The following is a 15,158-nucleotide window of genomic DNA, read 5'->3' as shown; positions in this document are numbered from 1 at the left end:
AGCTTGTCAATATTGGTAGTTTGAGTTCCTAATTCGTACGAAACTGTATCTTGTGTATTTTGACATCACAAACATCTAATTTGAACCAGTGCTGCATTCAACATACCACGTGACACACAAAAATCAATGTTTAGCCGTGTATTTTTAATATTGATTTTTAAATTAAGAAATTAACTAATGTATAATAGTAAAATTTGAGTTATAATATACAATTTGATACCAAACTTATTAACATAGATTCATAAAATAGTAGTTCAAGAAAATTTTGAATGCAAGTTAACAAACAGGATGACATGGCCTTTGACACGTGACCCATCGAGATAGGGTTAAACCAAGCTGCCGACATTTATCAGAACTAAAATTTAACCAAGTAATTGATGTAGATAATTTAACACACCATTCAAATCAGGTGTACGCAGCCATAAAACAGAAACTTCTAATGCCCAAAATCCATCGATTCATCCGTTTGGTACCCTCTTTATTAACTACATTTTATACTCTCAGTAATATCTCATGACATTCAAGCCAGCTTAGACAAGTAAATCCAAGTACTAGGCTAACAAGGCAAAACAATCATGATAAACAGTATGTAAATAAAAATATTATATACACTAAAAATTGTGAGTTAATACTAATGACTAAAGTAACAATAAAAAAAGAAAAGAACTCACAACAAAAAAAAACATAGCTTGCTTCATGCAATATTACCAATCCTCTGTCCCTTGTAAAGCAGAAGTATACAAAAACCTTTATATAATCTTCTCTAACATATGACCAATGAAAGACCGTCAAACCACTCCAACAATGTACCTTACCATAACTCAGTCTGACACATTTTACTGTTTAAATATAATAGAATGGTACATAAAATACAGCATAAAAACAATGTTTATGAAGATGAAATATAAATTAAATGTATAACAACATCGTAAATGTATAAGGTTTTGATGTACAACTAAATATGTTAAGTTTTCACAACGTGCATTATATCATACTGCTAAAGATCATGGAAAAAACTTGAATTTAAAAAATACCAAATTACAATTAGCAGAGACCTGGCCGAAATGTTAAATTGCTTTATTTATGTGTTTGAAAACCAGAAATCGACATCAAGTCCTTAAAAAGCACATCGATTTCCAAAAACCACAGCTAACTCGAAGCCTTGTGAGCAAGATTTCCCAGTAATCTACATACCTCTAACTGGATAAGCACGTGTGTAAGACTTGATACACATGATCTTGTAGGATCCAAGAAAGCCAGTTTGTCCAGCAGCACTTGAATCAAGTCTGGAATATCCTATGGTTACAGAATGAAAACATTCTTAATCTTCATGATCACTAAGCTTACATATATTTAGGAATCAATCATAAGTCAGGACTAAATCTTTTTTTTTTTCTTTACAGAGAAATTTGTTAACTTTTTTAAGTGAAAATGTGGGAGAAAAATTGCAAAAATTTCACATAAATAAATAAAAAAAAAGCACAGTTACATATCAACATAAACCAAAAACTGACATAAACACAAAGATACTGCATTGTGTATCTATTGAAAGTAATGAAAAACATGTTTAGAAGTGACAACAAAGAACAATTTTGAGTATCTTATGAAAAACTGAATTTTTGATCATCCCAAAAAGCAAAGCCTATAACCTATTACAAACAAGCAAGCCCCTTTTAATAAATATTATCTCAGATCCTCCTCTGCCACCATGGCTATGTGAGACAGAATATTAAAGCTACAATAGGGGGGGGGGCTAGTATTGAGGTGAGAAGCATGAAGATTCACATACATATGCAACTGAGAACACATATTTACATTAAACTGTCCTTGGATGGAGCTGTTGAAAAGCCATAACACATCTAATTCACAAAAAAACTGAATACTAAAGCCGTCTTACTTCAATACCAGGGTATTTCACTGTCAACCTGCACTCAGAAAGTGACAAAACCTTGAAGGTTTAATGCAAAGACTTGTAATAACAGCAAAAAAACATGCATGCTTTTGCAGCATCAAGCATACGAAACAGAAGCAGTAACATCTGACCACAAAGATGGAGGCTTGTTAGAACTATATGACTGACTGGCTTAAGATACTGAAGATAGGAGTAAGAACATACAATATAGACATGTATACAAAAAAACAGAACAATAATATACGGAGGTAAAAATCTTGGCAAATCTCTAAGAGTTATATCTATAAGTAACAGCATAGTAAACTTATACATCTTGATATTAGAATTTTAAAAAAAGGAGTTCAAATCTTAACTAGAAAGCATGCATTTGAACAAAGTTATCTTGATCTTTTACAGAAATGTAGCATATTTCCTAGAAATGTAAATGACATACTACAACATACAAACTGAACAGAAAAAATCTTACCTTCCATGTATCTCTTGATGTTTCTGATGAGTCTGGTTGATCACCTGAAAAATTCAATATACCAATTTCTCAATATTTAACAAACATTTTCTTTACCCACTTTGAGACTAATGATGCTTGGAGACGGCTCGAATGGGTAATGAAGAAAAACGTTACTATAAGTTTAACATAACAGCAAATGTACAATGCTGTTATGTTAAACCTATAGTAAAACAGGGGTGGGAGTATATCAAAGTAGCCATGACTGAAAATGTAAACTACCGAGCTGAGCGAGTCAAAATTTATTAGCAGCTTATATTTGAACAGTTGCACTACAAATACAAAACAAGTATACACATACAACCTAAAGAAACAAAAATATATCGTGCACAATAACTGCAACAAAAGTTTTTAGTTGTAAAAAAAACAAAAACATAAGTTTAATAATTCCTAAAACAAAAAAAACAGGCTATATGCAAGAGCCTTTTGCTCCTATTGCCTTAACCAAAACTAAAAAGTCTATTGTGACCATTTGAAAATTAAGTGAAGATACTTATAGGACCAAAAACAGAAGGCATTTCTTTACATAAAGAGCCACGTTGTTGAAACTGAATCTTTAGGATCCTTCAGTAAAAACCGTTTAATAAGATTCAACCACTAAATGAGGAAGATGGGCCAAATGACTTCCTCTCATTTGTAATCCTTCTTATGTTTTCATTTGGCAGTGTTAATTTAGTTTATAATTTTTGGACTTTTGTCTGAATTAGCTGGTTACTCCCCCAGCACTTGGTAGAGGTAATCCCACTTCCCCAGTTCTTCTTTTCACAGATTTCTCACTTGCACTTCCTGCAGTGGTATCTGTTAAACTGACAGTGGATATGTTTCTCTTGCATATTTCTGCAACTATTTTCTGGACTTCAACACAACAGCCTTGTTTCAGGAAGGGTTTCTTGCTGATTTTCATCAATTTTCTGGTTGCTTGGAATCTTGATTTTGTTTGTAGAGGCTATCTGAATTTTCTTTTCTCTTGCCTTGCACTTTTTTTAGCCTAGCTCTCTCGACTGGACTTGTAGGCACTGTGGTTTGGCACCTGGATGGGTTTGGTTACTTAGCTGCTGAGAATAAGCTGGCATGTCTTTCATCTTTCTTATGGTGATTACATAGGACTTATTTTTCTAGCTTCAATAACTCAAAGTCATTATAAACAATAGAAAAACTGTCAGTTTTCCATATAAACTGTCCAAAACACCTTCTTTACACCACTGCTAATACCATTTATATTTTCACAGATTTATCAATTTGGGTGCTGTGCAATCTCTGTGTTTCAAGAAAATTGGCACAACAAAACATCCATCATACATCCACACAGTAAACGATAACGTGGGTATAAAAAAGGACAATAAATGAGAATCAACAAAAATGACATTTGACACATACTGGTATGTTATGAAACTACAAAAAATTGTTTTATATGGTTTAAATAGTAATACAAGAAATGCCCCTCTTAATATGTCATGGCACCCCAAAACTCCTAAGATGGAAAACTCTCACCCCCTGCATTAATAATTACAGTACATAACTTAATATATCTTCTTGACATCTACAGGAATTTATGATTTTCTAAAAGAATCCAAAATTCCCAAAGTTGAAGATGCTAATTCAAAGACACATATGCACACAAAAATCTCACTTCAGTATAAGGAATAGGGGTGTGGCGATACAGCAATACACGTATTGTATCATTAAGCCATGATATGATTGTATCGATACATCATCCAATACAATACAATTTATGTATTTTCACAAAATTTGGCAAGCTTTCAGTAAACATTATGCCTTTTGTAGAGAAAAAAAAATCTGAACTTCTAACAAAGTATTTTTGCTAAAAATTTATGTTTTAATATGTGGAGTAAAAGCAGTCATTGTTCCGAGTGTAAAGCGATTTTCATGTTAAGATTAATAATACTTTTCTCCATCCAAAAATTAAGAAATTTCTTTTGTGTAATTTCTAAAACCTCCAAAATAAATTTCCAACATTTTCTATGATAAATCTTTATATTTTATCTGCTATATTCACTACTATAATTTTATGTGAAGTCGGTCAGTTTGACCAGTCTCGTAACCACCATAAAAAATACAAAATAAATCAAAAATTATTCTTTTTTTTTCTTTCTAGAATTACTTCAAATTGTAGCAAGAAACTACATTTGCTTACACTAAATTTAACTTTATACATATCGTATCAGCCCTAATAAATATATATGTTTTATAAAACACATTTTCCAAAATTTAATTCTTATTAAAATGTTCATATACTAAAGTGAAGTAATCTTACATACCTGCATTTTAAGACAATGCTACCACAAAGTTTTTTTACTAGTGTGTTTTTCACAATGAATTCTTCATAGTTTATGATTAAAAGGTTCTAAAAATCTACATTTTCATTTGTGTCATTCTGACTACAATCAATTAACTTTACCGAGTCCTTCAGTTTTATTAAACAATGCATTTATTCAATTCTGCTTTAATTTTCTACCAATCACTGAATTATATTTCTCATTTATACCTACAATTTAAAATATATTTAGCTAACAAAAAGAGAGAGAGAGATGAGTGATAACACTCAAATTGACTTATTCTCATGTTAGAGAGCACTAGTGACAAATATTTAATTTCAATGTATTTTTCAATCAAAAATATTATAGTTGTTATTATTATTAACGACTTTACCTTTTATCGTGCTGAAAATGTCTTCAAAATTTTTTTCTTTGCTACATTATTTTTAGCATTTTTCATTAAAGTTATTTATACCAAGCTCTAAAAAATTATTTCAATCTCATAAATCATCTCATGAATGTTAAAATTTGTAGCTAACCAAGTATTACAGTATGTTTTTATCTATAATGGCAAATTAAAATAATCTTTAGTCACTAAATGTTATTTAAATAAAATGAAAAATATATCACTATGACAGAGTTCTAATAATATTGATAATGGTTTGGTTTGTTTTGAATTTTGCACAAATCTACATAAGGGCCATCTGCACTAGGTGACCCTAATTTAGCAGTGAATGACTAGAAGGTAAGCACCACCAACTGCCAACTATTGGGCCACTCTTTTATCAACGAATAATGGGATTGACCATCACATTATAATGCCCCCAAGGCTGAAAGGGAGTGTGTGTTTGGTGAGAAGGGAATTCGAACCTGTGATCCTCAGATTGCGAGTCAAGCGCCCTAGCCACCTGGCCCATATTAATAATGTTTAAATCAAAATGATCAGCTGTGCATGCTTCTATCCTAAATATTTCTAATACTGTAACATCACTTACTCTTCATCATTTTTGAAACTGTTTCTGGCTCTTCAGATGCTGAACGTTTTAGACGTCCAGATGTAGAGGCTTCCATTTCCTCTGCATTAGCCAACTGTAATACGAACATATGCCCATCATAAGAATAATATTAAATCAATAAACAAGGGAGTAAAATGTCAAACAATTTCTTATCTGTACCTACTAAATAGTAAAGTTGCTGGTTGAACAAATTTTAACTCAACGGTGGCATGTGTAAATCTTTTGCTCTACATTCAAAGCCATTTCACATCACAAGTCTTGAAAACCCACTTATTAACAAGTACAATTGTCAGTGGAATTAAAAGGACACAAAACTAAATATCTTACACAAAAGTTAAGCTTTTATTTCACTACAAGTCTATAAATCGTTGTTTAGAGCTTTCTTGAATTTTATTATTGTTCATAGCCAACTACATGAAACTATAATTCACTAAATAATAAGGGAAACACTATATCAAATTTGTAAAAACTGGATAACGAAGAAAATCAATCCATTCAGTTTAGATGAATGCTTGTATTAAAGTAAGATCTCATATGTAGTATAAATGATTAAGATAAATAAAACATGAATAAGGTAAAGAAAACAAGAAATATACAAAATGGATTAATGTCAATCATTGCTTCACTTTACACCAACCATTTGTTCTTCAAATGCTCTTTCCAACGCCCTGTCTATTTCATCAACGTCTATGTCCATGGTAGTCTCACTTGGTTTAGTCTGTGCTTCTGTCACTTCACACTTGAGGTTTGAACTACCGTTTAGTTCACTGAGCTCTCTTTGCTCAGTGGTTTTGTTGGGTTCTGGCTTTTCAGTTAGCTTGGTAGATTTCACCTTTACAGTTACCTTGCTGGATTCTGGCTCTTCAATTAACTCGTTAGTTTCTGAATTTTCAGTTGATATGATGGACTCTGGCTTCTGTGTTAATTTACTAAAATCTAATACCTCGTCAGACTTCACAAAGCTTATCATCTGGAAATTACTCTGTGATTGGGCTTCATCATAGTCATTGTTCTCATCTTTATAAGCAACAATATTATTGTCTACTGGAAACTCGGGTTCTTTAAATCCAAATCCCAGTCTACCGCTCTGAGCAAGATTAAAACCTCCAGAGTCTACTGCTGGAGCTAGTGTTCCCTCCTCTGGCTCACTCTCACTGTCAGATCCACCATACTGGACAATCGGTTTGAGGGCCTGTTGGATTTAAGCAAATAATATTTAAATATAGCTTCATATTTCCTTTTTTTAACAGCATAGAAAAAACAACCACATGATATACGTATGCATTTACAATATTTGTTTTTTTTCAGTTACTGTTCAATACTGGAAATTATTACATTATAAACCTGCCAACAACCAAAAAACCCAACAATAACTTCTTCGGAACTTAATACACAGGACACACTCTCGTTGTAAACTTTTTTTTCTGCTAAATTTCTATAATAATTGGTGTAGTTTCTAGTTTTTTCAGTTAAATTTCTATAATAATTGGTGTAGTTTCTAGATGGGTAGCTTCTGCAAATGCAGACTATAAACTAAACCTCAAACATTTAGAAACACAATAAGTTAACAGTGTAATAAAAACTGAAGACACGGTTAAAATATTAGATGAAAATGTGCATAAAATTTTCCGTCCAAATTTCCAGATCAACCACACAATGAACCATGCTTTTCATGGCTCATGCCTGTGAAAAAAAATCCTCATAAGATGACCCCAACTAGCAGAAGATGATGCTCATACAAAAGTTGTTTTAGTCTAGTGAATTTAGTAAAATAAGTTTTGTGTGGTTTCTCACTCTTTTTGCCTTTAATTGAAATAAAAGCTCAAAATCAATTATTGAAAAAAAAAAAGTTAAACAGACTAGTAGAATATCAACAGATACATTACTTTTAAACCTATATATTTAGCAGTAACATGTTAATCAGGATTGCATAGGAAACCACAGCAAACTCTAGATACAGGTTATCAATGAAAAATACATTTCAAGAATAGTTTTTCTTCCTGCTTATCAAGACTCTACCTAGACATTATCTGTAATAATATAAAACTCAATTTAAGATATTACTACAGTCTAAGTGAACAGAGAATACTACTCAGAAAGCTTGTAATTAGATTACAACCCCTTTAAACTGAAATATAAAATTTATAAAAAGAGTCTCACTTGAAGAAAGAAATACTGATGCACACAGTTCTCAGTAGGGCTAACAGTTTGTTTCTATTTGTTAAAGAAAGTACAGAAAAAATTTAAAGGGGACAAACATATAACATGGTTTTTGATGCAACTTCAAATATTGACACGTCATTAGTGAGGCAGATGTATAATGATTTCTGTTGTGAGAACATATGACTGTTACAGGCATGTTTTACTGTGCTGAAAAGACATACTACAAATTTTGTCTTCATACTGAATGAGTTGATGTTTTAATCATCACTGATATTTTGTTTCTTATGATTTTATGAGAAAACAAAGTTCTAGACAACACTGGAAAGTCAGCCAAGTACACTAGTGACCACTATTGCACAATATGGTCCTTAAGAATCTCCAAGCCACTGATAATGTACTCAGTACAGCAGCAAAAATGATCAAGCAGGAGTCAAAAGCATAGCAGGTTTAGACATCTGTCAAGATTGAAAGAACTGGCAACAAGTGAGAAAGGAACATTTGCGATGAATGTTACAGTATGAGAAATTCTGCAGATATAAAAAACTTCACACTAAGAAAACACAGAGATTGGAATAAACAACATTATGACAGTGATCAATTATCGTATAAAAATATAGTCTTCAAATTAACAAAGATAGTTTAAAAATAGATACTGTAAAGGATGCTAAAGTGATAAAACAGAATATGTTTTAATGCATCATTTTTTTCAGTCCTAGTAGAGTATACTGTAGACATATTTTTGGCAGGTTGTCTTTCTATTTAACTAAAATACAGTGTAACTAAAGAAGAACAATCTAATTAAACTATTTTACTACTTGAAATTCTTGAAGTTACTTTTTCAGGTGCCAATTTTTATTCTTTGACTTTTAGTTGTTTAGCATGAAATTTTCAGAGTACAGAAACATAAATTTTACGTTTCATCTAAAGATATTTCCTTGCCCACTTGTTTTAAAACTTGATGGCAACGTCTTCATCTGTTGGTTTAGATTCCTCACCCTGATTCTAGTCTAACAGTACAGGAAGAAACAATACCAACATAAAATTAAGTATTAAGGTGTTATTCTCTTACATTATTACATTTTTTAACAGTGCATACATTAGAAAAATGTCTAGATAAATATAAAAATCATATTTACACACAGATATCAATTATAAGTTACCTGATGCATATGGTTTATCTTAGTCAGTGTTTTCTTCACGGGGTCTTTACTTGTAACTTTGGTAGTGGAGTCGGGTTCATAGGTATCTTCTGTTGTTTTAAATTCCACTTTGGGCAACGTCCATGAACTACTTGCTATATCACCTTCTTCTACAGCAAGGTAAGTAGCTGAAGGAAAAATAAGTTTAGAATGGTTTTCTTGGCTATCTGGTACGTAACTTGCTTCTTGTGTGGCGAGTAACGTTTTTGTTTCATGTAAGTTAGCAGTATCATTTTCGTTTGATTTAGTTGTTAAAGTGTTAGCTGACTTTTTGATTTCTTGTCCTTTTTCAATAAAAGTGCCGAGTGAAGTTTCAGATTCATTATCTGGCTTGTTATAAGAATTGTTAACATTCTTTGGTTCTGTATTATTAAAAAAGGTATTTTCTGGAAGATTGGGCCCATGTACAACTAGTTTCTTGGATTTTTTGTTGGTCTTTACTTTCTTTTTGAGAACAATTTTGTTATTTTCTGCATTTTTGTCAGTTGGTTCTTTCTGATATTCTTTTAAAACACCAGAAACGTTGTTTTCTACGAGTTCTGGTCCGCATACAGCTTGCACGTTACAGGTCTGATCCAAGACGTCTACTGGTGATTCAGAGTTAATTTCTGGTTTTGCTACAAGAAAGTTAGAAGGTAACTGGGGTCCAATGACAGCTACCGATGGTGCTTCTGATTTTGGAAGTTCAGGACCATAATGCTTTCTTATTGGCTTCTTCTTCTTATTTCTGGTGACACTTGGCTTACTTTCACTTTCTTCTGATGATGAGTCTGATGATGGTGGGCCAAATGATGTTATCGGGATAACTTTCCTGATGTAAATTATAAAAAAAATTAATGTACTTGGAAATTATTTACATAAATAAAAATAATTAACTTTGAAAGTATACGTAAAGTCCTCTTGTATTTGACAGTACAAAAAAAAACGGACTACCAGTTCTCAAAGTCAAAATAAGTCTTCCACACCACAATGACTTGAAATCACAAAAACTGTAACCATATTCCCTCATGTTCTTTCAGTCTATTCAAGAATCAAACCCACTGCTACATAACTTTATAAAAGTTGCAGTAAAACAGTTTATACTACTATAAAGTTCTTGAACTTCCCATATCATTAGCTTATTAAATAATTCAAAGTAATTGAAATAATCATAACAATTATCATAAAGTGAATTTCATGTTTCAGTCTTGGTGTGTGAAACGAGATGTTTTAAGGTTTTCTGTGAAAATACTAATATTTTAACCCTTGGTCGTGGTCTATAAGCTTATACTAGCAATAAGCACTTTTTCAACAATAATATCAATAAGAATTTTTAGTTTTTAACTAATTTCTTGCTTGTTTCTTTGCAGCTTAAAACATTTGAGACAGAATTTCTAAAGTGAAATTAATGATTCTTAACACAGGGACTCATTCTTGTGCTAGATGCCTATTCACACTATAACTAGTTTGTATGTACTTCCTTTTGGCACCGACTCTACCAGATGTATTCGGATTAAGGAAATGGAATGAGCTCAAAATATCATTACACGTATTTGATACCATTAATCAAAAACAAATAATATATATTCCTTTTATTTATATAGCCAAGAAAAATAAAAAACTTTTATAATGATACTGATCTCTGAATTCATCCTAACATGTGATGTCAATTATCTGTACTTGTTAAGTTTTTTAAATAATACAGCTACGAAATCTTATAAAATCTGACTTTACAGTAACTTTGTAACACTCATAATGTAGATCATTTTATGAAAATTGAAAACTGATAACAGCGAGTATTCAAACCCATGACTATGCTTACAGGACAGAAGGTTTAGCCATTTACAGTAGCATGACTTGAATGACAAATATCTTAAGTTTCGTTTTGTTGGCTAACCTCAGGACTTTACAAATTTCAAGTCTTTACCTCATTATATTTTTACACCCAAAAGAATACAAATTTAGGCTTGTGAAATTCAAAATTGGCTTAGTTATTAAAGCATCTGCTGGAGTAAGCAAAATCAAGCATTCAAATCCCTCTTGATCTGATTTTACTCCTTCAGACAATTTTGAGGATACTACCCTTAAAAAATTTATATTTTTATTACTTTAATAACACGACTTAGCTTTGGATGCCATAAAATATAAGATATTTCTCAGATTATATATGACAACTCTCTATTTATTATAAAAACATTAAAAACTTAAAACTATTACATTTCACTACATACAAAAAACATGGTTATTGCCTCAATGATAGTCTGTATTTCTGAATTTCGTGCAAAGCTACACGAGAGCTATCTGCGCTAGCCGTTCCTAATTTAGCAATGTAAGACTAGAGGGAAGGCAGCTAGTCATCACCATCCACCGCCAACTCTTGGGCTACTCTTTTAACCAACGAATAGTTGTATTGACCATTACATAATAATGCCCCCACTGCTGAAGGGGCGAGCATATTTGGTGGGACGGGGATTCGAACCCTTGGCCTGCAGATTGCGAGTCAAGCACCATAACCGCCTGGCCATACCGGGCCTACTGCCTCAACTAAATACTTCACAAGAAATATTTTAATAATTTCTACTTGCTTCCCAAAGTTCTACTGTGATGCTCAGAGAAACTGGATGATTTCCATTCAGAATGTGGAACGATAAAGCTTTTCAGAAGAACTGTATACACAATATATTTAACATTACAGATAAAATCAGATACATTTCTTGAAATGAATATACTTTTTTTTTTTACAAATACATAAAACTTTTAATTATAGAAAAGCATACCCTTCTTCCGAAATTTTCTTCTCTTTTTTCTTCTTTTTCTTTTCTTTAGCAGTTGGTGGCTTCTGTGGATATGTATCGCTACTGGAAACCACAGTACCTTCGTTGGCTAAGAAACCAGCTGCTTCTAAAGCAGCAATATAATTGGCATATTCTGGAGGACAAACCCACGTAACCTCATTGGTCTGTGTGTTCCAGTAATACGAGTAACCACTGTTTTCATCATAGCACTGATGCCACAGACTGCCTGATGCTGCAAACATTTATAAAAGGTAATCAAATTTTACCTGGATGTTTTAAGTTATTTTTGATATATGTTTTTAAATCACCGATAACTTTTTTTCATATATTACATCAACTAAGGTTATTTGATATATTAAAGTTAGTATGAACAGGAATTATAGATATCTAATTCTTTGCATATAGAAATTTCCACTATAAAGATTCAAAGCCACCAATACACATAACTACACATGTTCAGTCTAAACATAGCATTATTCTGTTTTGTTTTCTAAATAATTATATTTTTCCTGAAAGCTACAAATTCAGTTCTTTTGAGGGTCTAATTTAATCACTGACACACTGTTTCGAGACAGGAAGAGACAAATAGATTAATTCTTATTAATCACTTACTGATACGATTGTAAGTAATTACTTTTAGTAATGTGTGTTCCAAATTTGACCACCACTAATGCCCGAGGGGCAATGAAATGAATTTTCCATGTATAGACAGTAAACACTGGGCTTAAAATGAATGCTAGAAAACTAGCAAGTAGCTGGTTAGTGTTCCATTTTTACTCATACATATTTCTGAAGAAAAATTTTCAATTATTATTGTCAAGTATCAACATATATGTGATATATACATTTCAGTCACTTATATTGCAGGATTCTGAGTACAGAAGGTTATTAAAGTTGTGATTAACAAGATTCAGTGTTTCAAGTGCAATTGTATATAGGGAGAGTAAGAGGACAACTTTAATTCTTTTCTATGGTTGCCAAGGCAATCAGCTCACGAGCAAGCCAGCTAGACTCGCATCATCTGGCCTCTACGGTGCAGTTTTGTCAGCAGCATGGTTAGAAATACTGTTCCTAAAGCATGGTATACAACCTTGTTTGGAAATGACCAGATGTGGAAAAAGTAAGTGGCCAATGGCCAAAACCTGAGACAAAATTTATAACTCATATTTTGGAAATTTTTAATTTCAATTGTGAGTTAAACTTATTAGGAAAAGTAGAATGTTACCAAATAAATAAATAATTTCTGCTGAGAAATAAGTGGCCTGGTTACTGTATTATGTTTACCATATCATTAAAAGTAGACCACAAATTAAAGCAGTCAGTGGTACCTAGCCCTTAGACTAAATGATGTAGTGCTCGTTGGATGTAATAATACAAAAGAATCACAAAAACAACAGATGACTTTTTTTTGCACATTCTACTTAATATGTCCATGATTAACACAAATGTTAGGCCTAATGGCTACTAGCTTCACCAACTTTTGGAATTTAAACTAAGTAATAAATATTTTTTTAGTGTAGAGTGGCCATCTGTGAATTTTGTTGATCCAGGTGCTCGGGGGCTTAAACTCCCCAATTTCACCCAAATCGAGCATCTTTAAACTTTTCTAAAACAGTTAAAATAAAAACACTGTTATATGTAATTAAAATGAATTTTGATATTTCAAATTAAAACACAATTGAAAAGAAAAAAAATTTAAATATTACATATTTATATCTATTAAGATTAGCCCACAAAATAATTAATTAGTTACAGTTAACTCTAAGAGAAGAATAATCCTATTACTAGTAGCAACAAGTATGAAAACACCACTGGTGCCTTCCCAAGTTGAGGTTGAGACCCGAAACTTCACTTCACCTCTTTCATTGCCATTGTCACATACGTGTCCCTATTTAAATCACTGCTATCAGAGTTTGGAATTCTGTACCATCATGCAGAAATAGTACTTTTCTTTTAAATTTCCCAAGGGTTATCAGTCTTACAATTCAGATAAACAGTGAAAAACTTTTAAATATTTTGCAATTCAAAATTTAATGCAAGTGTTAAGAAACATTAATCAACCAAGTTTGAATTTCATTAAGTCCAATGTAATTAAAAGCAAGTTGTGATGGGAAAGAAGATACTGTAAAGAATTTGGTTTTATTGCATGTAGCCTGATGAAAATATATGAAACTTACGATACGACACAGCAAACTGCTCTGTATGAGCCATCTGGCTTGTATGGGGAACATCTTGATTTTCACCCATCACAGAATCTCCTATACCATTCTCTTGAGGAGGGTTATCTCCACTTGGTGTTTCTTGAATGGGATGCTCTTCTTGAGTCTCAGTCTCACCACTCTGCTTACCATCACTTGTAGTTGGTTCTTCTTCCATTTCTGATGCATCATTAGACTCCGTTTTTGTCAGTGCGTCAATCTCCTGGTAAAATAAAAATAAAAAACAATTTAAAATTTTTGTTAGTTTAATTACTTGAAAGCATGATCAACAGATGGCAAACCTGTATGGAATCATAACAGTGCAAATAACTACAAAACTTCCTTGATAATGGTTTGTTTGTTTTAGTGCAAGGTTAAACAATGGGCTACGCGTGCTCTGGCCATTGCAGGGAATTGAGATAATGGAATAGTTATTAAAAACAAAGTTTCAAGTCAATTCACAAAACTAAGGTAGGATAAAAATAGACACATCATAAAAGAAACTAATAACTCGAGCACTTATAGAAAGTAGATTTTCTTTCTACTCCAGAAACAAGGAAGGTGTGGCTATTAAAATAATATTGATTATCAGGTTTCTTGTTCTGTGATATAATGTCAACGTAGAATAGCACCAGTTCAAATATTCAGAAGACATTAATAAATTTTAAGATCAAAAATACAACCAACATACATTTTGGTACAATAAAACAGTTGTGTAACAAAATGAACATGCAAATACTGTTAAAATAACTAGATGGTTACATACTACTCTGTCATCTTCCAAGCAAAAAATCAAAGGTCGATTGGCAAGATCAGTTACCAAATGTTAGTATCAGAGTTTAACCCTATCCCTGTCCCGTGCATCACATGTGATACAAAGCTTATATTCTATATGTATTTGATATAAAGTTGATGCTTGTGAACGAGGTGATAGGAACTGGTTGTTTCGGTTCAACATATGAGATTAGAAGAGGTCTTTTTATGAATACCACATGCGATGCTCAAAGCTCATGTGAATGATGATAGGTTACGTTATTTTCACTCGAGAGAAAATATAAACCTAGGATAAATACAAAAATCGTTTTTATCATTTCTTTATATTTTCATTAGCCACT

The 15,158-nt window shown here is 32.1% G+C and overlaps 1 protein-coding gene across 1 annotated transcript in view; it reads right to left on the bottom strand.

The window, feature by feature from the left end:
- The window catches only part of LOC106471880 (formin-binding protein 4-like), a 41,746-nt gene that overhangs the window by 12,084 nt on the left and 14,504 nt on the right, over window positions 1-15,158 (bottom strand). Inside the window, exons 5-11 of the mRNA XM_013932505.2 lie at window positions 14,023-14,266; window positions 11,828-12,077; window positions 9,033-9,882; window positions 6,347-6,901; window positions 5,689-5,782; window positions 2,379-2,422; window positions 1,195-1,296 (exon numbers count right to left, since the gene is read on the bottom strand). Of these exons, the coding sequence (XP_013787959.1) occupies window positions 1,195-1,296; window positions 2,379-2,422; window positions 5,689-5,782; window positions 6,347-6,901; window positions 9,033-9,882; window positions 11,828-12,077; window positions 14,023-14,266 (2,139 nt within the window). The remainder of the gene's footprint in view (window positions 1-1,194; window positions 1,297-2,378; window positions 2,423-5,688; window positions 5,783-6,346; window positions 6,902-9,032; window positions 9,883-11,827; window positions 12,078-14,022; window positions 14,267-15,158) is intronic.

This window comes from Limulus polyphemus, unplaced genomic scaffold (assembly GCF_000517525.1).
Source record: "Limulus polyphemus unplaced genomic scaffold, Limulus_polyphemus-2.1.2 Scaffold4934, whole genome shotgun sequence".
NCBI classification, from domain to species: Eukaryota; Metazoa; Arthropoda; class Merostomata; order Xiphosura; family Limulidae; genus Limulus; species Limulus polyphemus.
This window is presented reverse-complemented; position numbering and strand designations above follow the sequence as displayed.